General features: G+C 51.5%; 3 protein-coding genes across 5 annotated transcripts in view; 1 reads left to right on the top strand and 2 right to left on the bottom strand.

The window, feature by feature from the left end:
* The window catches only part of PTK7 (protein tyrosine kinase 7 (inactive)), a 64,144-nt gene extending 56,425 nt beyond the window's left edge, over positions 1–7,719 (bottom strand). Inside the window, exon 1 of the mRNA XM_030315539.1 lies at positions 7,629–7,719. Within this exon, the coding sequence (XP_030171399.1) occupies positions 7,629–7,707 (79 nt within the window). The 5' untranslated portion in view covers positions 7,708–7,719. The remainder of the gene's footprint in view (positions 1–7,628) is intronic.
* A 1,390-nt stretch (positions 7,720–9,109) lies between these two features.
* KLC4 (kinesin light chain 4) lies at positions 9,110–22,972 on the bottom strand. 3 transcript variants are annotated; one of them, XM_030315543.1, is made up of 17 exons: positions 22,880–22,972; positions 22,649–22,786; positions 20,978–21,260; positions 19,343–19,573; positions 17,388–17,469; positions 16,575–16,785; positions 16,011–16,098; positions 14,312–14,413; positions 13,916–14,089; positions 13,510–13,609; positions 13,246–13,298; positions 12,969–13,039; positions 12,660–12,768; positions 11,308–11,448; positions 10,905–11,020; positions 10,483–10,546; positions 9,110–9,575 (listed from the first exon to the last, which is right to left on the bottom strand). In XM_030315543.1, the coding sequence occupies exons 3-17, from the start codon at positions 21,233–21,235 to the stop codon at positions 9,525–9,527; spliced, it is 1,851 nt and encodes a 616-aa protein (XP_030171403.1). In that variant the 5' UTR covers positions 21,236–21,260; positions 22,649–22,786; positions 22,880–22,972; the 3' UTR covers positions 9,110–9,524. The 3 variants fall into 3 exon arrangements, with proteins under 3 accessions (XP_030171403.1, XP_030171402.1, XP_030171401.1); XM_030315542.1 differs by having other exon boundaries at positions 22,649–22,789; positions 22,880–22,919; XM_030315541.1 differs by lacking the exon at positions 22,649–22,786 and having other exon boundaries at positions 22,880–22,967.
* A 149-nt stretch (positions 22,973–23,121) lies between these two features.
* MRPL2 (mitochondrial ribosomal protein L2) lies at positions 23,122–27,093 on the top strand. Its single transcript, XM_030315553.2, has 7 exons — positions 23,122–23,301; positions 24,566–24,734; positions 25,558–25,699; positions 25,812–25,927; positions 26,004–26,114; positions 26,417–26,490; positions 26,844–27,093. Exons 1-7 carry the CDS (start codon positions 23,200–23,202, stop codon positions 27,054–27,056), a joined length of 927 nt encoding a protein of 308 aa, XP_030171413.1. The 5' UTR covers positions 23,122–23,199; the 3' UTR covers positions 27,057–27,093.
* Positions 27,094–27,324: the final 231 nt, after the last annotated feature.

The raw sequence follows: 27,324 nt of genomic DNA, 5'->3' as shown, positions 1-27,324 counted from the left end.
AAACAGACCAAGATCCCAGCAGCTACAGACATATAATATGGAGTGGGTACAGCACTGGGGCCCCCACCTCCCAGGTTTCTCCTACAGTGTGGGATGAGAGCAGCAGTGTCCCACCCCACCACCATAGGAGGGAGGCAAATAGTAGTGAAAATGGCTCAACTAAAACATAGTATTAGACTAGAGGTCACCAAAATCATCTTGGACCATCAGCTGAGAAGCAAAGACCCACTCATTCCAATGGGACAGCCACATATGACTATTCAGGTTGTGCACTGCTCAAGATGCCCAGCCAAGGTGTTAATACCGAAATACTGCCCTGTGTCCTTTTTTTTTTTTTAATGTTTATTCATTTTTGAGAGACAGAAAGACACAGAGAGTGAGGAGAGGAGGGGCCAAGAGACAGGGAGACACAGAATCCAAAGCAGGTTCCAGGCTCTGAGCTGTCAGCACACAGCCTGACTTGGCTGCCCTGCGTCCTGATGCAGGGCTGCATTCACTTGGAGAAAGGGTGCCTATTTCTAATTTGCACAAGGGCACTCTATGAGCTAGCTGTTGGGACATCTCAGCCATCCATGCCCCAAAGAAACAATCATTCTCCTCACTGCCTCACCAACGGCGCCCCAGAAGGGGCAAAAAAGAGCCAGTGTGTCTCCTGGGGGGAAAGCAGTGCATGCTACTGCCTACTCTGACCTCCTTAACCACCCACAGGGGAGAGCCCTCCATCCCTGACCACATCGTACCTTGGGAACCTCCCATGGTATTTGGTAGAAGTTCACCCAAGCGACCCAGAGCAACTGACTGGGGAAACCCCACAGCCATTCTGTGATGACCAAAGCCCCTCCCTTGGGTATTATAAAAGTTTACCTAAGCTGCAAGAAGCACAGCTTACTACCCTCTCCCCAGAAGAACATTAGCATGCCGAGGGAGATGGTGACCCCACACCAGCACTGAGCACCCTGGGAGAATCTGGTACTAGGACGGAGGGGGAAGAGTTCCCACCAGAAAATGCAAAGTGGCCGTGCTCACATTTCTGAGCTGCTGTTGGAATACTGAGACCCATTTAGACAATCTGTGCTCTCAAATGAGGAAACCATTTCTAAAGCTGCCCGTCAAGAGCAACTTTGTCGAGCCTTGCAAACCACGCTAGGGATCGAGGACTGGAAACAAAGGCTGACACATTAAGAGGAGACAAAGGGTCAGGACAGTCTCTGGGAACAGACATCAGAGCTGACCAGAGGGACTGCACCCCTGGGTCAACCACCTCCGGTGGGAGTACTACATCATAACTTCCCCACACTTGTACTTTGCAGATGAGGAAACTGAGTCTCAGAAAGGTTAATTCACCAGCTCGAGGTCATGTGGCTAGGCGGCAATTGAGCCTGGACCAGAATATAGAAAAGCAGGTGTCACAGGACCACATATGTCGCTTCTCTTCCTTTATCGTACATTGATGTGTGTGATGTTAGACAAGAACCACCTAAGTTTTCAGACTCCTGGTACGATGCCTTTTTGTCATTCTGATCGGTCACCACAGCCTACATCTACTAGCAATTCAATGCTCTCTCTTCTCTGAAGCCCTTCTACTACCCTTTTGCGCCTGCATCATGGACTTACTCTCCTACACATTCTAGAATGGTCTTCTATTCAGCATTTTACCAAGTGTTGTCTTTTACTGCAGTTGACGTGATTCACATCTCTCTATCGTGTCTCCTTCCTGCCTCCCACCCCACCTGAGACAGCTTCACCCACAGAAAACACTCAAATACATTTGGAACAGAGCCCATCCTAAGCCCCTCAATATCAATACCAACCTTTCTCATCACCACGCCTCCACTTTGGACGGACAAACTCCTTATGGCAACCCAGTGGTTCTCAAACCTGAATGTAGGTAAGAATCTCCTGGGAAACAATTTTATTTTACTTTTCCTGGGAAGCAATTTTAAGATGCCATTTCCTTTTGAGATGTGAGCCATGCCTGGATTGGCTATTCAAAAATTACAACAGAATCTGACAAATAAGGAAGGAAAATGCCTTTTCTGACTCCTTCCCCGATGATTCGGATGGGCAGCAATTGAGCCAGGACCAGGTCGACCATAAGGCCCAGACAGCTCAAAGTTTAAATAGGTCCTCTGGTTACCTGCCCTCCTTCTGTATTACCTGGTGGTCTCTGGACCACAAATCTACATCTTCCTAACGTGTGATTCACAGTCCCTACCCCCATAACTCCGGACCTAGTTTCCAGCCATTGAATACCCACCTAACCCAGCAACTGCATAGCCTTGCTCATCGGGGTCTAAGCTTCTGGCAGGAACTTGGGATCCACAGGACACCCAGTAGACTGCGTTCCACTCACCTGTGTATTCAGTCAGTGTCATCACACAAAGGGACACCGGAGCTTGGTGACCCCAATCCAAGCTGCAAGAGGGGAAAGGCGCCTGCGCGTGTCAGCCCTTCCAGCAAAGCTTCCTCCCTGCCCCACTGCCGCCTGTGTAGCACTACTGGGAGGGAAAAGGCCTGAACGCAGAGAAGAGGATGGAAAAAGTGACACACTGCAGAGGGCTTCCTCAAACCACTGACTAGCTGTAGCAGCTTCTGTGCCAGCTCCACCAAAGCGCCAAGGGGCTCAGCAGGGCCACATGTGCACTCAGCGATGAACTCAGAGAACCCCAAGACAGGACTCTAACCCAGTCACCATGGCAGCTTTGGGGACAAAAGGACCAGGCGATGGGGGGGCCAGAGCAGGAATCCAAAAGAGAGGCAGGCAGCCAGCTCGAAGGCAAGGCTAGAGCCCGCCCTCCCCGCCCCCCAGCAAGCGTGGCCCTGAACCTATAACCCCTCCATGTGGCTCTGCCACGGGTAATGCCAGGAGCACAGAGCAGAAAAGCATGCTACTGAGGCTAGGAAGGGCAGAGGAGGCTGAGGGATGCAGGCCAAGGACACCCAGCCCTGTTTCATGACCCTTTCTTCCATCAGGAAAACACCGAAGACTGAATCCCTGGCCCCAAACTGCTCTTGGCTCAAATATTAGAGTCGGAACCGGCCAACGTCCATCCCAGATGAGTCTCACAGAAGCCCCACTGGCTTAGACACAAACACACAAACCCCTTCACTCCAAAACATGAAGTCTTCCAAAGATTCAACAACCATCGCCAAAGCCCAACAGAGACGCCGCCTCCCTTTATGAATCAAATGTATTCCTGAAAAGTCATCCACCGACGAAATTTCTGCCTAACAAATCCAACTTCTCCGCTGACTTTCATTATAAAATGAGACATACGCTCCTCGAGGAAAAGCTGAGGCTCCAGGAGGAATTGAATATCACACTTACTGCCGCACACCTTCTGGAGTCACACGTTTAATGGACAGGTTTCCTGACAAAATCTAACTCAAATTCAACCCAAAGTGAGGTAATTTTTTTTTCTTTTTTTGGTGAGGTAATTTTTAAGTGCACATGTCACACCAGAGTTCACATGAATTAAAAGTTATTTAAGGTAAATGTTCAAATACTGTTCAAGATTCAGGGTCCCTAATTTGAAAGCTTCTGGGCTTCTGGAACTTTGGGGTACAGTCACCTTGGGGAGCTTATTTTTAATTTTTTTTAATGTTTATTTGAGAGAGAGAGAGAGAGAGAGAGAGAGAGAGAGAGAAGGGGAGAGGCAGAGAGAGAGGGAGACAAAGAATCCAAAGCAGGCTCCAGGCTCTGAGCTGTCAGCACAGGGCCCGAAGAGGGGCTCAAACCCACGAATTAGGAGATCATGACCTGAGCTGAAGTCGGATGCTTAACTGACTGAGCCACCCAGGTGCCCCACCTTGGGGAGCTTATTAAATGCAGACTGGAATTCTGACTTGTGCTCCCAGGGAGTGTTGGTGCCACTTTTCTGTGGGCCTTATTTTGAGTGGCCCCTAGACAGCTCCCAGTTTTTTACTCTGAGGCAGGCCAGCTTCACATGTAGAAGTGGTTGCCCCTGCCCAGAATGTCTGGGGAAAGCCAGAAGCCCTAGCACATCAACAAAGAATGGACAGCCCAGAAACAGGGAACAATGGTCTGACCCCTTGATTCAGTCCTGGCAGAGCAGGTACAAGGAGGAACAACAGGCAGCCCCAACCCAGAGAAGGTGGAAAGGGTACAGGACCCCCAACACCTCGGAGGTAAAGGGGAGGTTTACTTCTGCCCTTGATTGCTCTGCCTTGCACCCAAAAGGTTCATTTTTAATAAGCCTAGAAAAGGACTCATTTTAAATGATACTGTAAAGAATTCGACAAGGGGGGGCACTTTAGAAAGTTAAAACTTGAGGGCACCTGGGTGGCTCAGTCAGTTGAGTGTCCCACCTCAACTCAGTTCACGATCCCACGGGTCATGAGTTCGAGCCCCGTGATGGGCTCACTGCTGTCAGTGCAGAGCCTGCTTGGGATTCTCTCACTCTCCCTCTCTCTCTGCCCTTTCCCTAATGGCTTTCTCCCTTTCTCTCTCAAAGTAAATAAACAAACAAAAGAAAGAAAGTTAAAACTCAAATGGGACAAAAATATGGACATGTCCTAAGAATGACAGAGTCCAAAAGTTCTACAGGCGTCTTTCTGGCAGGAGAATGGGACAGCTTTGGGGACAAAAGTGGAAGTGGGGCCGGGCAAGAGAGAGATGGGGGAGGCAACACATACCAAGGACTGGCCTGAGAGGAAAGAAAGGTCTGAGAAACCACACATGTCTTAGGGGATGGTAAATGGACTAGCTGGGCTGGAATGGAAGGTCCAGTAGGTGGAAAATGTTTCTGGTTGGGGGTGACTTGTGAGGCTGGAAAGGTATGTGGGAAGCATACCCCAGGAGAGGGAAGAACAAGAAAGGGGCCCTGTATAGACTTCATGACATTTAATCCTCTGCACAACTCCAGAAAGTTAAGTCCCTTTACAGAGGAGGCAAACTGTGAGGTCAAGAAATTTGCGCAGGGCCACCGGGCCTGTCAAAGACTTCAAGATGCTGTTTTGCCAAATACACAGCCTGCACAGCTCTCTCCACCATTCAGCCCCGCTCTGAACGCCAGGAGTGTGATCAGATCCCTCAGCAAGTGATGTGCACAGACTACCCTTGCCCTCCCACAGCAGGTACTTCCCAACAACTGAGGAAACCCATCACTGATAAAAGCAACTCCTAGGCCTGAATTACAGGCTGCAGAGCCTCAAGGAATCCGCAGGACAGCCTATCTCTGAATGTGACAACTCAATCTGCCCAAAGAAGAGCCTGGAAGGAAGAACCCAGAGAGGGGAGATGGGAATGGTGATAGGTAGTGACCACAACTGACCACTCAAACAGCTGGTGATAAGACTCCCAGATTTTCAACACCAAGCCCTCTCTTCCCCCCTCCGCTGTATTTATCACAACAGGGATCTCAAAGTTTGGAAAGCTACTCAGCCATTTACAGCATAATTGCCCAAACTTCAAAATGGTCTAATCCACAAACCTAGCCAGAGTAGGTCCCTCACTCCGGCCTTATTAACAGCAGGGTCTCACTAAAACTCCAGTTAATTACACAGTTAAACAGTAAGATGGAAAAATCTACTATAATCTATTAAAAAATCGTTGCCCCCTGAAGTCATGCCGTCTGGGGGTGGGTTGAGTCCCCGGATTTCACCAGAAGACAGCAGGCGCCTTAGCCTCGGCTGAAATTGTTTACAGCACATGGACAGGTTCCACACCAAGGCACATTTGGTGGAACTGATTTAAGGCTCTCATTAAAATGTTCCTTTGTTGAGCACAAGACATCTCCCCACCCCCCGAGGAGATTCCAGACCTCCAGTCCCAAGCCCTCAGCCTGCCTGCCCTAACTTCCCCCAAGACCCCCCTCTATGCTAAACACCCGTCACCGGATTAACATCAATTAACATCAGTCATCTTCTCACACAAGGAATTTAGGAATTTAGCATTTGTTGAACGAACAAGGGCCCAGTCCCCACCAGAATCTCCCCTTGACTCCAGAACTCTAAACATCAGCAGGGAAGACAGCCAAATCAGGCGACGCACACACCGAAACCCAGCCACCGACCTAGGAAGCCTGGGAGCTGGAGCTGCTCACCCATATGGCTGGGCCCCCGATCCTGGCTGCGCAAAAAAACTTCCATACTTCCTCTGGGAGCAGATGTGGGTTCTGCCATGAGCAATAACCACCCTACACATCACAAGGAACACAGGGCAGCTCCAGAAACACCTCCTACGAATCCCTGGAGCCTGTTCCTACCTCTCCGTCTTGAGTTACAATTACCTCTCCATTTAACTAGGGGTGGGGGAGATGTTGATTCCATAAGCACCAGAACCTCTCAACAGCTGGCAAGCCAAGGGAGATGTCAGAAAAGGCTATTCTCTACCCCCACCCTCTCTATGGCCACTCTTCCAAGAAAGAGGAAAGTGATAAGCTAGGACCAGGTGTCCTGGGCAGAGTTCCTCCAGAAAGGGCTGCTGCCAGGATCACTACCAAAGAGAGAGAGAGAGAGAGACAGAGAGAGAGAGAGAGAGAGAGAGAGAGAGAGAGAGAGAGAGGAGAATATGTGTGTGTGTGTGTGTGTGTGTGTGTGTGTGTGTGTGTGTGTGTGTTGTGGGGGGCATATTTCCAGTCCAGGCCGTTGGGGGTGTGCAGGTAGCTTGGTGCTTTCCCGTAAAGCACTTCAACACCTCATTGGTGACTCTCAGGTGTGACCAAGTCAGGAAATAAAGGCTGGGGGGGGGGGGGGGGCGGGGGGGGCGGGTCCTGTCTGCCCTGTAGATACCGGCCACACCCTCATCAAAACGCTGAGGCCCTCCAAGAAAGGGCAGAATGAACTCTTTTTGCCTTTCTGTCCATAGAATGAGAGATTTTCTTTCCTCGGTGCGGAGAGACAGGATGGAAATCCAGGAAGGAGCAGAACAAACCCCGTCCGCACCTTTGCAGGCCGGCCATGCCCGATTTTGGCAGCGGCCTTCACACATTAGTCACCGCGACAGCCTCGGACTCTCCGCTCCCCAGATTCAACCCGGCTGGGAGTGGGCTCAGGGCTCGGGCCCAGGAACTGGAGGAGACGGGGCGGCCTCTAATTCTCCCCTTCTTCCGCCAGCACCAGCAGGGCCATCAGGAGTCCCAGCCTGGCCCGGGAACTTGGAGGAGGGAAGCCGGGAGCGTCTGGCCGGCATAGGTAACAAAGCTCCGCGCTCTGCGCGTCGCAGGTCGGTCCCGCATCCGGCCCCAGGCCGGCCCCCCTCACCTAGGCTGAGACTGTTGGGGGAACTCCGTCTCCCCCGCCGCCAGCCACCTCACCGCGCCCCCCCAAGTAGAAGGGAGTCGTTTCCCTCCCGAAAAGAAACTCGCCACCGGGGCCCGGGAGCCGGCAACTCCCGGCAGTTCCCGAGCAAACTCTCCGCTCAGACCGGGAAAACTCTGTGGCGGCTGGAAACGTGTCCTCACGGGCGCGAAGGGAGAGGGGCCCGAGCGAGTCCGTGGGGGGTTAGCCAAACCGGCCGCCGAGACCTCGCGCCCGCCGAGACCTCGCCACCACTCCAGAGTGTCTTGCCTGGCCCAGCCACCCAAAGCCACCTCCCCGGTGTCCCCTTTTGCCCGCGGGACTCCCGCGCTTCTCGCGCCCCGCTCCCGCAGCTCGCCGCGACTCACCGCCCAGCAGCGGCAGCAGCAGGACGCTGAGCAGAGGCAGCCGGCAGAGGCTGCTCGGGGTTCCCGGCGCAGCTCCCATCGCGGCGGCGGGCTCGGGGAGAGGAGCCGGCCGGCGCACGGCGGGCGCGCGAACTGCGCTCCGCGGTGGGCCCGGGAGGCGGAGCGCACCGGAGCGCGGGCGCCGCTGCAGTAGCCGCAGCCGGAGCCCGAGCCCGAGGCGTCCCGAGCCGGAGTCGCGCGCTGCTGGTACCTCCGAACCCTCGCGCGCCGCCGCCGCAGCCACCGCCTCCAAGCCCCGCCCCGCGACGCCCCCTCCCCGCCGGCCGCCGCGCGGCGCCCCGCCCCTTCGACGCCCCCACCCCGCCGTGGCGGGGGAGGAGCTCGCAGTTGGGGGAGGGGTCTGGAGATGGACGGGGCACTGAAGAAGGGAGGCTCCGGGGAGTGCGGGGGACCTGACGAGGTAGGGGGGCGTCGGCTGTGCCTACCGCCCGCTCAATCTGCAGGGACTCAGAGAACCAAAGTGACTTTTGTGGCCCCTGGGGAGGATTGTCAGTTCTGGGCCTTCCTGGGGGCTCTGACCAACGGTTCCCCGAAATTCTCTGGGTAGGAGTGGGGAAATGTGGGCTCTGACTCACTTCTCAGCAACCAGAAATCCTGAGGAAGACCTAGAACAGAAGGGTGTCTTTGATGTCCCCAAGCAAGGTAGCCCGGAGATACTGTAGAACCCCTGAAGAAGTGAGGGACCAGTGCATGGCTGGGTTCTGGTTTGGCTCTGGACCAGTCTGAGCCCAAAGGTACAAACAGGCTCGGCTTCAGCCTGGCTGAAGGCCGTTAAACTGACAAATTTATCCCAAGTCCATCTCCGGGCAGTCTGGGCTGCAGGGCATGGCCAAGTCTCCAGCTGTGGGGAGGCCCAGTGCAGCCCTTGTTCCAGGCACCCCCCACCCCCAGCGCCACCACCCCCACATTCTTTCTTTGTTGTGAAAGCAGCAAGGGGTGTAGGAGGCGGGTCAGGAAGAGTCAAGCTTTAGAAGATGGGCCCCAGCTGCTGCTCAGGCCTCCAGGATATGCTGAGAGGGGATGGATAGTGAGTGCTTCATCCCCCTCTGGCTCGGGAGGGCCCCCCAGGCCTGCTTAGACCTCCCTTCCCCCAAGCAGCTGGGAGGAGGAGGGGCAGCCACAGAGGGCCTCACAGGCCCGGAGCAGTGGCGCCAGGACTCCAGGGTCCTGCCACATGGCCACCACATGTCCCTGACAACCCAGTCCATAGCACCTTCTCCTTGGGTTGTGGGCCTCCTCCCCCATCCCCCAGATGCCTTCCTGCAGGCCCTGCTGGAGAGGATACAAACAAGGGAAGAGAAGAGAGGAGAGATCCAAGAATCAACACTTCTTGTGTTGCCCCATCCATCACTGCCCGTTGCCCTTCTGTGAAGGGCCCCCACACAACCCTTGCTCCATACTCTCTTCGGTCAGGACTCAAGTGGCAAAATGGTTACCTGATTCTTTTATTTAAGAAAAGTGAAATACACGGACCTGAAGTGAGGCAGCAGAGGGAACAAGAGAGACCAGATCAAGGCAGCCTGGCTGGCCAGCCCCATCCCTCTGACAGAAAAGCCAGCAGCAGGCTCCATCTCTGAGATGCATACCTGCTCCTTATGCATCTTGGGGGCCTCAGAGCTAGCTACTCTAGAGGACTACGGGGAGAGGATGTCCTGAGGGTCCTTCCTGAGGCAGATTCCTGAGGAGGGAGCCAAGACCCTAGGGCAGCAGCAATCTTCTGGTTAACTGCTCTCCCTTCACTGTCCCACCTTGGGGCTGGAAGAGCCAGGAGCAATAGGGAATGCTGAGAGGGCTGTCTGGGGGGAGACCCAGCAGACCTGGTGGCTGGGTTGAATGTCAGCTGCTTGAAGAGAGGTCGGTGGTGCTGGCACTGAGGCCCCGGGAGACCTGAAACAGACAACACCATGCCATCAGCCCAGGGACCTCAGCCTCACAAAGACTGTCCCCTGGAGTCTATCCATTTTATGGCTGCAGTGTATCTGTAGACCTAGGACGGAGCCTGTAACCTCAGTCCCAAGCTCCATGACTGTTTAGTTTTAGCCTTTTCTAGGATTTTCAAGAAGGCCACAATCTGGTGGAGAAAACACTGGGAAGAGCCACATGAACATCAGCATATACTTTGAATGTGTTGATACAAATAGTCTCTTCCCATTAAAATGTCATTATTGGGGTGCCTGAGCGGCTCAGTCAGTTAGGCGTCTGTCCGACTTCGGCTCAGGTCATGATCTCACTGCTTGTGAGTTCGAGCCCCGCGTCGGGCTCTGTGCTGACGGCTCGGAGCCTGGAGCCTGCTTCAGATTCTGTGTCTCCCTCTCTCTCTGTTCCTCCCCAACCTGTGCTCTGTCTCTCTCTCTCTCAAAAAAAAAAAAAAAAAAAAAAAAAAAGTCATTATTGCTGTCTCAAATGTAGATAATTTAATACTTTTTTTCTTTTTCCCTTCTCATCTGCTACTGAGTCCCCAAGGTGAAGAATATGGTGGCTGCAGGAGGAAAAGCAATTAGTATCCCCAAATCATTCTTGAATTATTAATAATTCCAAAGTACCAGTTTAGAGAACATCACTTCCTGTTCCTTTCCTGATTAATTTATTTGCTGCCATTTCTGGCCCCAAACTGTCCCTTGGTGGTCACCACCCTCTACAAGCTGTCTGCTTGATTCTCATCTGCCCAACTCCAATTCCCTGGCTGGAGTCTTCACCCCAAAGGATTCTCTCCTCTTCTCTAACTTCTGCTCCCTTGATCCATGGCTACCCTTTCGCGCTTATCCACCAATATGCTCACGAGTGCTGCTCTCACCTGGAGGGGTGCTGCACTGGGTTGATTCAGATAATTTAAGGAGGCTGCCCGCTTCATGTTGCTGCTACAATGCAAAAAGAAAGAACTGAGGCCTCTTGGCCTCTTCTTTTCCCCATTAGTGGCCCTAACACTGTGGGCCTTTTGGGTACTGCCACACATGTCAAATCACTGCCTCCCCACCATTTGACACCCCCCCCACACACACATATACACTCTCTTATCTTTATCCATAACCAGCATCTCCTCGGACACTTTTCCCGAATACTGGGGCACCCATTTTTCCCAAACTCTTTCTCCATGGCCATCCCATTGACCTCCTCCATGTTTCTCTTCAAGACACTTCTCCAGAGACAAGGGGCCAAGAGGAGCTGGAGGCAAGGGCTTACTGGCCTGCTTTACCGTTTCTCAGTCTCTCTGTGTACCTGGAGGGCCGAGGCTCAGTCCCCTGGAGCTTCCTCACCAGGAGTTCACTGCTTCTACGAAGCACATCCCGGATCTTGCCCAGAGAACCACTCCTCTGCAAGGTCCCACTGCCATCCTGGCAGAGAGGGGGTGGGGAACAGAAGCTAAGGAGATCCTATGCAGACTGGCTTCTGAGTCTACTGCCGCCATTTATTCAGCACGCATCCCGCCTCCCCCAAAAGCCTAGTGATTGAAAACAAGAGCCTCATCATAGATGGCTTGCAGATACCCATGAAAGGGATTGGTTAACTGAACTTGAATGTGGACAACGTGTGCTCATGTCCTACATGGGCAGGCCCAGAGCCTCTCACCACCACCAGCAGGAGGGAGCAGGAGAAATCAAGGGGCAATAATGAGACTCACCCCTGACCACTCCACAGCCACAGAAGCATCTTCACCTCCTTCATATTTCACGCTGCCCCCAGAGCCCTCCTGGGAGGTCCTTCCACTGTCACCTTCCCCAAGTAGCTCAGCCACCTTGGTCTGACTGATAGGGTCAGTACCCTGGAAGGAAACGGAAGGAGCTGGGACTCTGAACTCCTTAACTACTCAGGATGGGGCTTTCAAACTTTTTTCACCATTAGCCCCAATAAAGAAAACATTTTCCCTTGTGATGTCCTAGTATACACATACTGGAAAGATACTCACCTTTTCTCTTTGCAATGCATTCCTACATAGAGATACGTACGTATTTTAACTATGGCCCACACTGAATTGATTTCAAAACCCACTAATGAGGGGCACCTGGGTAGCTCAGTTGACTGAGTGACTCTTGATTTTGGCTTGGGTCGTGATCTCATGGTTCATGGGTTCAAACCCCACATTTGTTTCCATGCTGACAGTGCAGAGCCTGCTTGGGATTCTCTTTCTCTCTCTGCCCCTCCCCCACACACACTCTCTCAAAATAAATAAATAAACTTTAAAAGAAAAACAAACACTAATGAGGGGTGCCTGGGTGGCTCAGTCGGTCATGATCTCAGGTCGACATCAGCTCAGGTCATGATCTTGTGCTCTGTGAGTTCAAGCCCCACCTGGGGCTCTGTGCTGACAACTTGGAGGCTGGAGCCTGCTTCAGATTCTGTGTCTCCCTCTCTCTCTGCCCCTCCCCTGCTTGCACTCTGTCTCTCTCATTCTCAAAAATAAACACTAAAAATTTTTTTTAAAAAACACACTAATGAGTCACAACCCACAATTTGAGAAACTCTGACTTTGGGCTCCCCTCAACCTCAACTCCCTCACTCACACCACCTATGCCCCTCCTCAGTAGATTCTTCAAATTGTGAAAGGACGTGGTTTCCTTTTTTTTTTTTTTTTTCCTAAGTCTGCTTTTTTTCCCAAACAGACTCTGTGCTGTCAACACAGAGCCCAATGCAGGGCTCGATCATATGAACTGTGAGATCATGACCTGAGCCAAAACCAAGAGTTAGACACTCAACCAACTGAGCCACCCAGGCGCCCCACACAGCTTCCCTCACAATAGTCCCATTTAGTGATATGAACCTCGAACTTGGAGTCCTGACTATAAAGGGCAGGTGAAAGGGTGAGAACACACTTAAAAAACAACCACAACCACAGAGTGTCTCACCTTCCTTTCCTTGGCTTCCTCCTCAGCCTCTCCTCTTAATCTTCTGAGATTCACAAGAAGTGTCAGTGGTCCCCCATCCCCAGGGCCTACCTTCCGGACCTCCTTCCCCTATCCCCTCCTGGTCACTGACCTGTTTCTGGGAGCGCAGGGCACATTCTTCTAGGGTCTCGGCTGCCTCCAGCTTTCCCTGGCGCCTGTACAGAGCTCCTAGGTTTCTCAGAGTGGTGTTTACTGTGGGGCTGTGGGAAGGAAGTAAAGATGGATTCAGAAAAGAAACGAGAGAGAGAGAGAGAGAGAGAGAGAGAGAGAGAGAGAGAGAAGGGGCGGAGCTCAGGCCAAGGGAAGGTCAAAGGGAAGAAGGGAAAAGGCCCCAGAGGCCAGGATCAGGTCTCGGATGGAGAGTGTCAGAGGCCAAGACAGCTTCTCCGTGGCAGCTCACCTGCTCACTTTGCAGGCCTTGTACCAGCCTCCGTACTCGGTATAGGGTGTGCCGCCCTCTCGGTGCCGGCTCTGCAGAACAGAGGGGAGGGGAAGCCAGAGATGAAAGCACAGGGATGCTGGGGTGCAAGCAGCTCGGGTGCAGGCTGGGCTGGGGAAGGCACCCTGCATCTGTGGCTGGTGCTCAGGTGGGAAGTAAGTCAGGCGCTGGGCTAATGCAAGGAGTAAGCCAGAGGCCCTGGCAGCCTCGGGCTCCCCAGGATGGGCCCCGCACTCACTTTGCTCATTTCCTCCCGCTCCTCTGCATGCATCCAGATGGGCTTGTGGTCATCTAGGGGTACACAGGATGGAGTGGTAAGGTTAGAGAACAGAGCTAGACAGTATGGGGGGGAGCCAGGACCCAGACACCCAGCAGCTGGACTAAAGCTGGACTAAAGGGGTTTGGCTCTGCCTGGGAACCACTAGGGCTTAACCCCCCACCTGTGGTCTGCATTTCTTTTCCACCCTTCAGCTCCCCCTCTCCCCGGGGCCAACCCACTCACCGTCCACAGACCCAAACTCCTGCAGGTGGGCCCGGGTCAGGATCTCTTTGTAGAGCGTCTCAGCCTCAGCATATTTGCCCTGTTTCAAGTAACAGGAAGCCTGCAGGCAGAAAGGCAAAAACACAGGACAGAGACAAAGTCTCAGCAGGGCTCAGGGATTTCCACTTCTTGGTCTCTTTATGACCTTCCCCAGAGATCCTCTTCACACTTCCTTTTCTAGCCGCAGGGTCAAGGGTGTTCCCATTCCACTCCCAGGAGGTTAGGGGACTTCGCCTTCCCACTGGAATGAGGCAGATCCCTCAGCCCAAAGTCAGCCCCAGACACACAAAGACGACAAGGTTCGTGTACCACAGTATGGTGCTCTCCCTTCCCCTCTCTCCAAGGACTTCATCCCTTCCTCCCTCACCAGGTTGTTCTTGGTCCGGGCTACGTTAGGGTTGTCCGGCCCCAGCTGCCCCTCATAGATGGCCAGTGCCCGCCGGTAATAGCGCTCCACGGCCTCGTACTTGCCCTGGTTTTGGCACAACAGGGCCAGGTTGTTCAGCTGCTTTGCCACATCTGGGTGGTCAGTGCCTAGGACCTGGAGGGGAGTAAAGGAGTGAAAGATGGCTAATGACTGTGGGGGGGGTGGTGTATAACCGTGTGTGCGCATGCCTACCTGGGGAGCAAGGGGGAGGAAATGACAGGAGGGAAGAGGCAGAGATGGGGGGTTGAGAAAAGAAGTGACTGAGGAGGGTAATCTGGAAGAGAGATGATGGAGGAAGGGTCACCCCAGCAGGGAACAGTGAGCGAGCACAGGCACCTTTTCTCGAATCTCCAGTGCACGTTGGCACAGTGGCTCCGCCTCCTTGTATTTGCCCCTCTTGCCATAGAGCACAGCCAGATTGTTGAGTGTGGCAGCCACCTAGGAAGACAGGCCTGTCCTCTCAGCATCGGTGCTTTCAGGGACCTGGAACATTGGAGTTCCTCCTCCTCCCACACAACAGGGCCCCACACTGCACAACTCCCAAAAGAATTGGACTCTGCTGTCCTAGCCAGAGGCGACAGCGGGGAGAAGCAACTGAACTGGAGGTTCTGAGGTCCTCTCTGGGAGTGGTATCGCCCTCTAGGGGGATTTTTAGATATTTCTGTAGGTGAGGTTTTGTAGGGTTTTTGGTTGCCATAAAGATTGGGGGCACTATTATCTGTGAGAAGCCAAGGATGTTCAGCGCGTGTGGGACAGCTCTGTTAACTTTGGAATGTCCTCCCAGACAGTCAAACGCTGTAAGCTGTTGACACTTAGCGAGATATCAAGATAGGAGCTATGTTTTCCGAGTGACATCATCTGTGCCTATCACATGTTGTAACATAGGCAATTATTTTCATACAGCGCATTTGCAAAAATACCTTCTCATTTTCTCCACTGTTACAATTGATCATTTGTCTTGGCATGTTATCCCTACTTAAGGTTATTTCTCTCTTTTTCTTATCTCTTTTCTTATCTGGCCTGTTGTTAGTCTAACACTGGATCTTAGTCTCGTACCCACCAATACTTCTGCTCTGTTATTTTTTAAAAATTTTATTTATCTATGTTTTTAGTAATCTCTACACCCAATGTGGGGCATAGGCCTCAAGATCAAGAGTTGCATGCTTTTCTGACTGAGCCAGCCAGGCACCCCTGCTCTGTCATTTTTTTAGTACTTCTTATATAAAATGTCTTACTGGTCTTATACTTTTTCTAAATCTAAAGTTATACATTATATTAAATTATAGGTAAATCATATAGTATATTTTCTTGTATGGTTGCACTCAGTAAAACTTACCATGTTACGTTTTCATTTCATTGTGACGTATACTATATATTATTTTATTGTAAGTTACTTTCCTCATTCTATTTTTTTTCAAGTTTATTTCTTTCTTTTGAGAGAGAGAGAGAAAGAGCACGTATGCACATGTGGGAGAGGGACAGAGAGAGAGAAAGGGAGAATCCCAAGCAGGCTCCACATAGAGCCCTATGTGGCCCAATCTCACTCAATACTTTTTGGAATTGTATGTGTAGGTCAGTTATACCATCTATGAATTATGCTTCAGGAAAATACTTGTTATAAGATGGAGTCATTGGGGGGCGCCTGGGTGGCTCAGTCTGTTGAGCATCTGACTTTGGCTCAGGTCATGATCTCACAGTTTGTGGTTCGAGCCCCACGTCAGGCTCTGTGCTGATGGCTCAGAGCCTGGAGTCTGCTTCCAATTCTGTATCTCCCCCTCTCTCTGCCCCTCCCCTACTCACGCTCTGTCTCACTCTCTCAAAAATAAATAAACATTAAAAAAAAAATTAAAAAAAAAAAGATCAAGTCATTGGGTCTCAGAGAGTTGAGAACCACTGGCCTTAGCAGAGAGTCCTGGAAGAATGGAGCCCTCATGCCTCTTCCCTGAGCACCCCTAGTGAGTGGGCTGAGGGCAGCAGATAAACAAACTAAGGGAAGCCAAAATAGCATGGAGCAAGGAGGACAAGGAATACTGACTGCAGGGTGGTCCCGGCCCAGGGTGCTCTCCCGGATGCTGAGGGCATCATTCAGCAGGTGGGCAGCTTCCTTATACTTATTCTGGTCCCTGGAAGAGGAGAGAAGTAACAAGGGGTTACCCCGAACTCTGACCCAAGCCATCTTCTTCCTTCCTTCCCTTTAGGAATACGGAGGTACGTTTAGGGATTGGGGCCCCCACGAGGAGGCAGGAAGCCTGGGGTAAGCAGCGAGAGCTCACCAACACACCTATCCTTGGATGCAGAACACTGCCACACCAAGTGGAGACAAGCTATCGGATGCAAGAGATGGAAACAGAGAGGGAAAGAGACCCTCCCCAAAGGAGAGAATGGAGAAGCAAAGAGCCTGAGAGATGAGTGTCTCTGAGGTCAAGGGCTCAGGTACAGAAAGAACAAGAGTGCTGGTGCAAGAGAAGGCCCCTAGTGGGTCACTTAGGAGACCCAGCAGTGAGAAGAGGTACCCTGTGGAGAGGAGGAATGGGAGCCAAAGGTGGCTCAACATGTGAATCTGGAGGCTGATTTGGGAGAGGAAGAGGCCAGGACTCACCGATACACCAAAGCAAGGATGTTGAGCATGGTCGCGACATCAGGGTGGCCGCGGCCAGATGTGCGCTCCAAGTCCTCCAGTGCCTGCTTGCAGAGAGGCACAGCCACCTCATAGCGACCCTGGGCAGCATACTGGATCACCAAGTTGTGCAGTGTCCGTAACCTCGCCGGGATCTCATATCCGCTGTGCTGGGCACCTTGGCCACGGGACACTAACCATCGCAGATATTGAACAGGAGACTTCCTCAGGGCACTCTTCGTCTCCCCTTTGCCGTCTGTCCTCTCCATGTCTTGTTGCATGCCTGTGCCCACCCCTCACCAGGCCTTCCCCTAAGACCCACCTCAACCTGCTATTCCTTTGCCCACTCCCTTCTACCTGGGCCCCTCACAAACCAACTTGTTCACCCACTAATTCATTCATTCAAAAAAACTTACTCAACCAGGATAAGCCAGGGGCTGTGTCAGGGATACAAAAATAAGACCTGGTTCTTTCCCTTGAGGAGTTCATGCTCTTCCATGACTCCAGGGTCATTATCCCATTCGACTATGAGCTCCTTACTGGCGAGAACTCCATCACTCTCAACTTGGTATCCCTAGTGCCTACCATAGTGCCCAGTACACATGAAGTGTTTAAGTGTTGATGAATAATGGGGAGGCTGAGGAAATCAAAGCACTAGCCCAGTCCCTGCCCTATATCCAGGGAAAGTGCAGAACCTATTTCTGGAAGGTGAGCATCCTGTATGCAAGGCAGGCCACAGCTGGGACCAGCCCTCTGCTGCCCCCCTTCACCCTCCAGCTCCAGAGGCAGACTCACAGCCATTGCTGGGGTCTTCTTCCTCCTCATTGGGGAAGAGATCATCCAGGGAATCCTTGGTGGCATCACCCTCCTTCTCTTCCTGGAAGGGAAGAAGCAACATGTCTAGGCCGAGATATCCCCAAGCAGCCTCTTCAGGGCCTCTCTAACCCATGAAATCACTGACAGGTGAGAAGACCCTTGTTCATGTCTCTGCCCCTGGGAAGGCCAGCATCTGTCCGCCAATCTCATACTGCTCTTGTCTGTAAATCTCCTTCCTTCACATTAAGAGCTTTCTAAGTATCCTCATTCTTTAGCCTCCACCCCTCTCCTCCTCAGCTCTTGTAATTATAGCCCAGTGCTGATCCCTGTGTGTTTACACTGATTATATGTCTGTCCTGTCTTTCCTGAGGGCAAGGAGTGTGTCTGATCTTATTGACACGTACTCAAAGGGTCGAGCTCAGCCTTGTGCCCTTCAACTGCTACCACTCACTCTGGACTTAGTGCTCAACCCTCAGTGTCTCACCTACTTCCACATGGGCAAATTTGCTTTGCCCCACCAGGCATGTTAGCCTTGTACAAACACCTCCAACCCTCCCACCCAGACTCACCAATGTGTCTGTCCCTTGCAAATCATCCTACTTCCCTGGGACAGGCCAGCTTTCTAGCCCTGGAGTCTTATATATGACACATACCCAACCTTAGTCTAGAAAGCTCCTCCCTCCCCCTCATCATCATCCATCAAAATCCAGCCCAACTCCTAACCTGTTCAGCTAAAAAATCCAACCTTAATCTTACCTATCCATCCCTGTACCCCATCTGTGAATCCTTCTCAGGCCATTCCAGACCCCACAAACCAATCTTGGAATTCTTCCCATACTGACAACCATTCACCCAGCACTGAGCATTTGCTCCTTTATGTTGTCACATACGTGTTCTCATGTGTAAGCCTTGACCCTACAGCTATATTATAGGCTTGAGAAGGCAGAAACTCTCTCTTATAGTTCTTTTTTTTCCAATCTTTTTTTAAAAAGTGTTTATTTAGGGGCGCCTGGGTGGCTCAGTTGGTTAAGCGTGCAACTTCGGCTCAGGTCATCATCTTACAGCTCGTGAGTTCAAGCCCTGCATCAGGGTCTGTACTGATGGCTCAGAGCCTGGAGCCTGCTTCGGACTTCGGATTCTGTGTCTCCCTCTCTCTCTGCCCCTCCCCCGTTCGTGCTGTCTCTCTCTCTCCTTCAAAAATAAATATAAATTTTTAAAAAATTATTAATGTTTGTCTATTTTTGAGAAAGAGAGAGTGTGGTGGGGTGGAGGGGTGGCACAGAGAGAGAGCGAAACAGAGGATCTGAAGCAGGCTCTGCACTAACCTCAGAGAGCTCAATGTGGGGCTTGAACTCATGAACCTTGAGATCATGACCTGAGCTGAAGCCAGACACTTAACCACCACTAAGCCACCCAGGCGGCCCTCTTTTATAGTTCTTTACATCTCCCTTACACACATCCTCTCACACTGCCTAAGGCAGAAGGATAAATAAATGACTGTTGAGTGAGGGTTAAATTTCACACATTTTGAGAGCAAATTTTAGGAGGGTCTTCCTTGACTCTGCTATGCTTTCCCTCATTGTAGCACTTAGGATTCTGGATTGGAATTGTCCAGGTGCTTATCTGCCTTTCCCCCATCCCAAACCTGTAACTGTGAGAGCAAGAACTCTGTCTGCCTTGTTCACTGCTGCACCCCCAGGAGAGCACACAGTGCCTGGCATACATAGCTGTCATGTAATTAAATGTCGATTGAATGAGTGAATACTGTTTCCACCTTGCTGTTGTCTGGAGTTGGTGTCAGGACCTGCATCCTGCCAGGTGGGGGCAGGTTGTGCAGCACTGCTGGCCCCTACACCAGATGGAGCAACCGCCCCCAGGTCCATAGTGACTCCCAGCTGTCTGCCCCGAAGCCAGCCTTGCCTGTGCATGCTTACCGAGGTGTGCCCGTCCTCGTCATACTGTCGCAGCTGCCCCAGGAACTCCAGGTGTTTCTTTTCCTCCTCCAGCTGAGCCACAGCCTGTTCGCTACGCTGCAGCCGCTGCTGGGTGCCCGCCAGCTCGTCCCGGAGCCACTGGTTCTCCTGACACAGCCGCCGTACCTGAGCCCGCAGTTTCTGTTTCTCCGACTCCACTGTGCTCAGGTGGCTGGCCAAAGCCAGCATCACCTAGATGGGCACATCCTGTAAGTGCCGACTCTGGATCGGAATGTCGGGGATAAGTGGAAGGGGAGCCTACTGGGCGGCAGCAAAACTGGCAGGAGCCAGGAGGCGGGATTGAGTAGCAATAGCTCTACCCTCAAAATATACCCTGAATCCAATCTCTCACCAGCTCCATAGCCACCACCCTGGGCCAGGCCACCATCAGTTCCCATCTGGATGACTACGATAGCCTCCTCACAAGCCTCTGTTTCTGCCCTTTTCACTTAGGCTCTGTTCTCAACCCAGCAGCCAGATGATCCTTTTATTTTTTTTAATATTGCTTTATTTATTTTGAGAGAGGGAGAGAGACAGAGAGAGAATTTCCCAAACAGTCTCTGTGCTGATAGTGGAGATCTCACAAACCATGAGATCCTGACCTGAAATCAAGAGTCAATGCTTAACCGACTGAACCACCCAGGTGCCCCAAGCCGAACCTTTTAAATGTTAAGCTAGACTTGGGACACTTGGGTGGCTCAGTCGGTTAAGCGTCCAACTTCAACTCGGGTCATGATCTCACAGTTCGTGAGTTCAAGTCCCATATCAAGCTTTGCCCTAGTGGTGCAGAGCCTGCTTGGGATTCTCTCTCTCTTACTCTCTCTGCCCCTTCCCTACTTGCATGCTCGCTCTCTCTCTCTCTCTCAAAATAAATAAAAAAATAAATAAATAATAAAGTTATAAAAAAATGTTAAGCTAGACCACATCACTCCTCTGCTCAATATATTCCAATAGCTTTCATCTCATTCAAAGTAAAAACAAAGTCCTTATGATGACCTTCAAGTTTCACATGATCTGTCCCTTTCTCTCCCAACCATTCTACCTCTGGTACTTCAATTTCTATTTTGCTTCACCTCATCCACTCTCCTGCAGCCACACTGGTCCCTCATTGAACTTGTCGAGAAGGACCTTTGTATGTACTGTCCACTCTGCTTAAGATGATTTTCCCCCATTTATTGTATGACTCATTCCCTTATCTTCAAATCTTTGCTCAAATGCCACCTTTTCAGGAAGGCTTTCTTTGACCATGCTATCTAAAGGTGTATCTTCTCTCCGTATCCCCCAACCCTCTTCTCTGTTTTATTCTTACCCCTCTTTCTTAGCAGTTTTCACTCTGACATACAGAACAATTTACTTATTTGTGTATTGTCTGCCTCTCCCAGCTAGAATGTAAGCTCTGAGATGGCAAAGATTTTTGACTGTTGAGTTCAGTGATGTGTCTCCAGTGCCCAGAAGACTTGTGCCCGGCACAAAGAAGGGACTTAATACATGTTTACTGAATGAATGAAGGCAAACATCTAGGACAAGGAGATCCTAAATGACCCCAAAACTCCAATCAGACCCCAAGGCCACCTGGCACCACCTCCTCCCTCTCACCTGGGCCTCACTCAGCCCCAGCTCGATGTTCTCCATGGAACGTCGCAGCTGCCGAGCCTTCTCATGCACCAGCCCTTCTTCATGGCCTCCTTGCTGCAGACACTCGATGGTATGGGACAGACTTTGCAGGACAGCCTGATGTTCACTGTGTAGGGCCTCCAGCCCTTGGCTCACCAGCCGGGTACTTCCCAGGATCTCCTCCTGGCTGAGCCTGTGCCCTGCAGGCTCATCCCGCTGCCCCAACACCAGGCCTGACATCTTGGCCACGGGGACCTTGCCTGGGCTGAGGAGAAACAACAGAGCTCATTGGGGGTAAAGATGAGAAACAGAGGCTGAGTAACTTGGTTAGAAGGAAGAGACAAGAGAGAGTATGGGTGACCTTCTGGTTTAATTGGAGAGAGAGTGATCAGTGGGAAGGGAGCCTACAACACTAAACACAAAGCTAAAGTGGGAAAGAGAGAGGGAGAGGAATTGATTTGAACGAAGAAAGACAATGGAAGGAACAAAAGTACTGACAACTAGCAGACAGGTTTAGAAATTAGGAAGAGAATAGGAAGTGTTGTTGGAGAGAGAGCTTGGGTCAGGAATAGGAAAAGGAATCAGATGAGAGACGGCATTATAGGAAACGCAGAGGGTGTCTGGAGAAAGCTGCAAAGGAAACAGGGTTAAAGCAAACAGGAGATATAAAGAAAATGGTGCAGAGGTTTCAAAAAATAGAAACTATACAGGTTTCAAAGTTACAGGGAAGAGAGAGAAGAAGGAAAAAAGGCACCTTCATTGCACGACCCAGATGAGAGGGGCCCAGAAAGCTCCAGGTCTTCAGACTGCGCCACCCACAGAGCTAAGGCCAGCATCTCCAAACCCGGTAAACTCTGCCTCTTTCCCCACTAGGCCTTCAGCCCATACTTCCCACCCTCCAGGTGTCGGGCTCTTTTCCTACTTCCTCAAAAGAGCCTTGTTTCTCATCTTTGAAGTCCTCTTACCGGTAGGTACACAGAGCAGAGCCCTCGGCTGTGGCGCTCAGGCCAGAGCCCGGAAGAAACTCTTTCAGTAGCCAGGGACTCACAAGGATCTGCCCTGCCCAAAGTCCAGAAGTCCAGCGTTCCCACCCCTTCTCTCACCACCTCACAGCCACCCAGAGGACCTGGCACAGAGCCCTACTCAGGGCAAGCACCCTCCCTCTCTCTACCTACAGGCCGTCAAAGGCGACCAGTGTGTCCCTCTTCCTTCCCGGAGCCAACGTCCCACCCTAGGCCTGGGGAGCTATTTTCTCCCAAGAAGGGAGTGAGACTTGATCTGAGATCTGAGGCAAGGGGCGTGTCTGGGAAAGGGTGAGGAGAAAGACCTGGTCACTCCTGACCCATTCACTTTCATGGCTTTGTCTCTGTGATGACCACCTACTAACAGGCTCTGAGAGAAGTCACCTTAGGGTGCCTCTCAGATGCCTGATGATGCAGGGAAGAATGGCAGGTCTACAGAGCGGCTGCAGGGTTACAGGGAAACACTGCGCTGGGAGTTGATCTCTCCGCCTGGGAAAGCGGTCGGAGAAGTGACCCAGCCTGTCGACCTGCCCTGGGGCCCAGGGTGGGGACAGAATGAGATGGGCGGGGGCGCGGGGGAGAGGTGCGGGTGGGCGGCAGAGGTCCGCGTCACCAGCGAGGACCCAGGGACCTGAGAATCCCGAGGTCGATGAGTCCGTCGGTAGAGCAGGGGGCGGGGCAGGCCGTCTGTCTGTCTGTCTGGACGCCGAGGGGCGGGAAGAATCGCGGGGGGGCGGAGTTTTTCAGTCTGTCTGGACTTGTGTGAGATCTGCTGGTGGGGGGTTGTTCATCTGTCGTGGAGTGCGGAAAAGAAGTAGCGGGACCTCAACCCTCAGTCCCGGGGGTACCCTCACGGACTCACCCGCAGTCTGTCGGTCTGGCTGCCGCCCTTGCCGGTACTGCCCCTTTAAATTCATCATGGCTGCCGCTCGAGGTAATTGTTTTGACGGCTCCCGGGGGCGGAGCGGGCTTCTCAGTCACGCGACCTAAGGGTCGCCCGTGGATTGGCTTCGACCACGCGCATGGAGGAAAGGAGGTGTGTATTCACCTTGGTCTCGGGTTGTCTGCCCACCTCATTACGTCATGAGAGCGACGGCACAGGGATTTGTTAGCGTCATCTAAAGGCGCCAGGCGGCCTGGCTAAAAGAAACGGTGGTGTGCTGAACCCCGCGGAGCTTGGCTATGGTCATGGCCCTGAGGGTGCTGACTCGCGCTATGGGCTCACTGAGCCTGACGACCCCGGCCGTCGCCACCCTCAGCTCGAGCCTGCTCCCGGCCGCCCAGGTAATCCACCCAATCTCGGAATGAGGCTGTTCCTATTCGGGCCGCTGGAGTGGGCACCCTGGGATGGGAGACGGAGAATGCGAGTCTGGTCAGGAGTCACGCCGGCCTGGGACGTTGGATAAGTCACTCTCAGCCTCAGCTTTCTCTTCTCTAATTGTGGCTGTTCCACAGGGTCACAGGATTCCTCAGACGAGATATTGGAGGTGAAAGTATCTTACAGATAACTGTACAGATTTCAATAATAACTGACGTTGAGTGTCAGTGATACGCCAAGCATAAGTAATAGATGTTTTAAATAAATGAACTCCTAGGGCGCCTGAGTAGCTCAGTCTGTTAAGCATCCGAATTCGGCTCGGGTCGTGATCTCATGGGGCTCGCTGCTGACAGCGTGGAGCCCGCTTGGGATCCTCTCTCTCTGCCCCTCCCCTGCTTGTGCGCACTCTCCCTCTCTCTCAAAAATAACTCCTTGCAACCACTGTATAAGGTAATTATCATTACCATTTTACGTATGAGAAAGTTGATCAGCAGTCCAAGGTCATACATCAACTGTTGGAGCTACTCAGTCTGGCTTCAAAGCCTTGTCTCTTAAACCATTAAAGACGAGTTATTCCTGAGATCAGAGAATGCAGGGCAAGATAGCATTATTAGGAGGCTAAGGTAAAGGTATCCTCAAAGTTCCTGGTGGGCAGTTAGTGAGTCACAGAAAAGAGAAGTTGTAAGTCTTGTTCCTCTGGACCTTTCTGGGTGATGGTAGAGTTTGGCAGATGCATACTAAAAATCAAAACCAAACCAACCTACTCTGTGAAATGCTGGGGATACAGCAGGGAACAAGACAGAAATGACCCTTCCCCTCCATCCATGTCTGAAATACTCCCAGAAACATAAATTCAGAGGGGCAAAAGGCATTGGTGCTGATGGTGGCACATGGATATGGGAAAGTTACCAGCTTTGGAGAAGGGAGTTGTTTAGGGAAGGAAGAGTTTCCCACAGAAGGAGAGGTTTGAGCCAAATTTGGAAGGAGATGCACCAAGGGGGAGAATATTCCATTGAAGAAGTACCTCAAATGAGGAGAGATAATCAATACACATACACCTGTATAAACATTCCACCCTGGTATTTGTGCAAGGGTGAAGGGTGGAGCTTTTGGACAGCTGGTCTGGGACATTCTTAGCAGGAAGTAGGCTACTTGGTCTATTCCTTTACCCTTGGTTCTCCGATGCTTCTTCAGTTACCTTTCAAGGTAAAGAGATTTGTTTATCTCTAGGTGACAAGCAGTACCCTCCTCCAGCTGCCCTCTTCCTCATTGTTGCTCCTCTGCCGCCCAGTGCTTACATCTGTGGCCCTTAGTGCCAATTTTGTGTCCTGGAAGAGTCGTACCAAGTACACCATCACACCAGTGAAGATGAGGAAGTCTGGGGGCCGAAACCACACAGGTGAGACCAAGGGAAAAAGGATTTAAGCATTAAAGGGGAAAAACATGTTAGGATCCCAGGTCTATTTATTGAAAAGCAGAGGAATTTATTGAAAAACATGTTAGGATCCTAGGCCTATTTATTCAAAAATTTATTGGACTCCTTTTGTATGTAGTAGGTGTGTAAGAAACAAAGAGTATAACACAAAGCAACATGAAGATAGTCTGTGCTCCTAAAGACTATCTAGGTAATTAAAGAAAACCAGACATATACATGAAGTTAATTATATTTTTCTTCATGCCTTTCAAAAATTTATGGGGTGCCTGGGTGGTTCAGTCAGTTAAGTGTCCAACTTTGGCTCAGGTCATGATCTCATGGCTTGTGAGTTCGAGCCCTGCATTGGGCCCTGTGCTGACAGCACAGAGCCTGGAGCCTGCTTCGGATTCTGTGTCTCCAGCTCTCTCTGCCCCTCCCCCACTCATATCACCCCCCCCCACCTCAAAAATAAATACATATTTTATTTTTAAAAATTAAAAAAAATGAAAAAAATTTACAATAGCTGAGCACTATTTACACCACTCAATAAACTTTTAGCATTCAATAATTTGTAGAGATTTTGTCTGGAAGTTTTATGTAATTTCAATATCTTATAATTATGTTCTTATCAAGTTCCATGTAGGTGTTTCCCCACCCCCGTTTACCATTTGCTATGCAAATTTTTTGTCATTTTCTGCTCATCTCATAATGTTGGGAAGCATTGCTCTCTGCCCAGAATGGGCCTGTTCCCACTGCTAGGAACTGATCATCTGACCTGGGTCATGTCTCTGCACTTTCCTGACCACAGGCCGAATCCAAGTGCATGGTATTGGCGGGGGCCACAAGCAACGTTATCGCATGATTGATTTTCTGCGGTTCCGGCCTGAGCTGGAAGCAAAGCCAGGACCCTTTGAGGAGAAGGTCATCGTGGTCCGCTATGATCCCTGTAGGCAAGTTTGGGATGTGAGATGATAATAGTGTAACTGAATGACTGTTCTGTGGCTTTTCAGAAGATATAGGGCTGCCTAGATGATCTGCTCATATGTCCCTCACCCTGAACAGATCAGCAGACATAGCTCTGGTTGCTGGGGGCAGCCGGAAACGCTGGATCATTGCCACAGAAAACATGCAGGCTGGAGATATAATCCTGAACTCTGATCACATAGGCCGAATGGCAGGTAAGAGATGGCCACCAGACGTGTATGGGCTCAAAGGATGCAAGGGGTCTAGTGCTGATGAAATTCTGTCTTTTAGTTGCTGCTCGGGAAGGGGATGCACATCCTCTTGGGGCCTTGCCTGTGGGGACTCTCATCAACAACGTGGAGAGTGAGCCAGGCCGGGGGGCCCAGTATATCCGAGCTGCAGGTATGAGGAAATGAGCTGCTTGGGGGTCTTACAATTTGGAAGGCCAAAGAGTACCTGAGGTCACAATTCTCTGAACCCTTGGACTCTTATGTGGTCCACTGGCAGAGAAAAAGAAGGAAAAACAAGGAAAATGAGAATGGAGAGGTGCATGTGTCTTGACTTAAAACATTGCATGCATCCTGCTTCATTGTATCTGCTCCTAAAGGGCAAAGCAAGGGCAGGGTATGGGGTATGTCCCCCTGTAAATCTGCTCCTACCTTTTCCTTTTTGGAGGGTGGCAAAGCTCCTTCTCCCTTACCCAGGGACATGTGGTGTGCTGCTACGGAAGGTGAATGGGACGGCCATCATCCAGCTGCCTTCCAAGAGACAGATGCAGGTGTGTGTGTGTGGGTACAGGTGGGAGGACCAGCAAAGGAGGAAGTTTTGGAATGTACCCTTCTTGTCCAGGTTAGTTCCCAGGTGTTTTATGTTGGGAACTACCATGAGCTAGGTGTGTCCTTTTCTGCCATGTGACTAGGCATGTCCTGTCAGTTTGACACTGTAATAGACAGGGAACAATGCCTCTTGTTTTCAACTACCATAGGACCTGCCGTCTGGTTCAATTATGCTGTGGTTTTCTCCTGTCCTCTCCCTTCTCTCAGTGAGTGTAAGAAGCCTCAGAGTCATGCAGTCAACAATGTCAGGCTCTTTCCCCATGATGCATTCTCCTCCATCTGTTTTCTCTGTCAGGTTCTGGAAACGTGCATGGCAACAGTAGGCCGGGTATCCAACGTTGATCATAACAAAAGGGTCATCGGCAAGGCTGGGCGGAACCGCTGGCTAGGCAAGAGGCCTTCCAGCGGGCTATGGCACCGCAAGGGGGGCTGGGCTGGCCGCAAGATTCGGCCACTGCCCCCTATGAAGAGTTACGTGAAGCTGCCCTCGGCTGCTGCCCAAAGCTGAGATCCCTGGATTCTAATAAAATCACCCCTCATTTTTAGCAGTTACTGTTTTTGGGGGGAGGGAGGATTGCACATACTAGACCCGGAAAAAAACACCAGAGCAAACAAGGACGGGAGAGGAGAAAGGACGATATGGGGCAAAGACTGGAGCTGCTCATTTCCAGCCGCGCCCCCCCTCCAACCCCCACCCTGTGCCAGTTTTTTTCTATGTAATGGTAGAGGGGAGAATAAATGACCTCCAAGGTCTCCTGTTCTGACTTCGGGAGTCG

The sequence above is a fragment of the Lynx canadensis genome, chromosome B2 (genome assembly GCF_007474595.2).
Source record: "Lynx canadensis isolate LIC74 chromosome B2, mLynCan4.pri.v2, whole genome shotgun sequence".
NCBI lineage: Eukaryota > Metazoa > Chordata > Mammalia > Carnivora > Felidae > Lynx > Lynx canadensis.
The sequence above is the reverse complement of the archived record's forward strand: the minus strand, read 5'-3'. Positions and strand labels throughout refer to the sequence as shown.

Coding starts and splice junctions, on each gene's coding strand:
- KLC4 (XM_030315543.1), bottom strand. CDS start 21,235: ATGTCAGGCCTGGTGTTGGGGCAGCGGGATGAGCCTGCAGGGCACAGG. Junction 16,099..16,574: donor ATCCTTGCTTTGGTGTATCG/GTGAGTCCTGGC, acceptor CTCCTCTTCCAG/GGACCAGAATAAGTATAAGG. Junction 14,090..14,311: donor CACTGGAGATTCGAGAAAAG/GTGCCTGTGCTC, acceptor ACTCCCCTCCAG/GTCCTAGGCACTGACCACCC.
- MRPL2 (XM_030315553.2), top strand. CDS start 23,200: ATGGTCATGGCCCTGAGGGTGCTGACTCGCGCTATGGGCTCACTGAGC. Junction 25,700..25,811: donor GTCCGCTATGATCCCTGTAG/GCAAGTTTGGGA, acceptor CACCCTGAACAG/ATCAGCAGACATAGCTCTGG. Junction 25,928..26,003: donor TCACATAGGCCGAATGGCAG/GTAAGAGATGGC, acceptor TCTGTCTTTTAG/TTGCTGCTCGGGAAGGGGAT.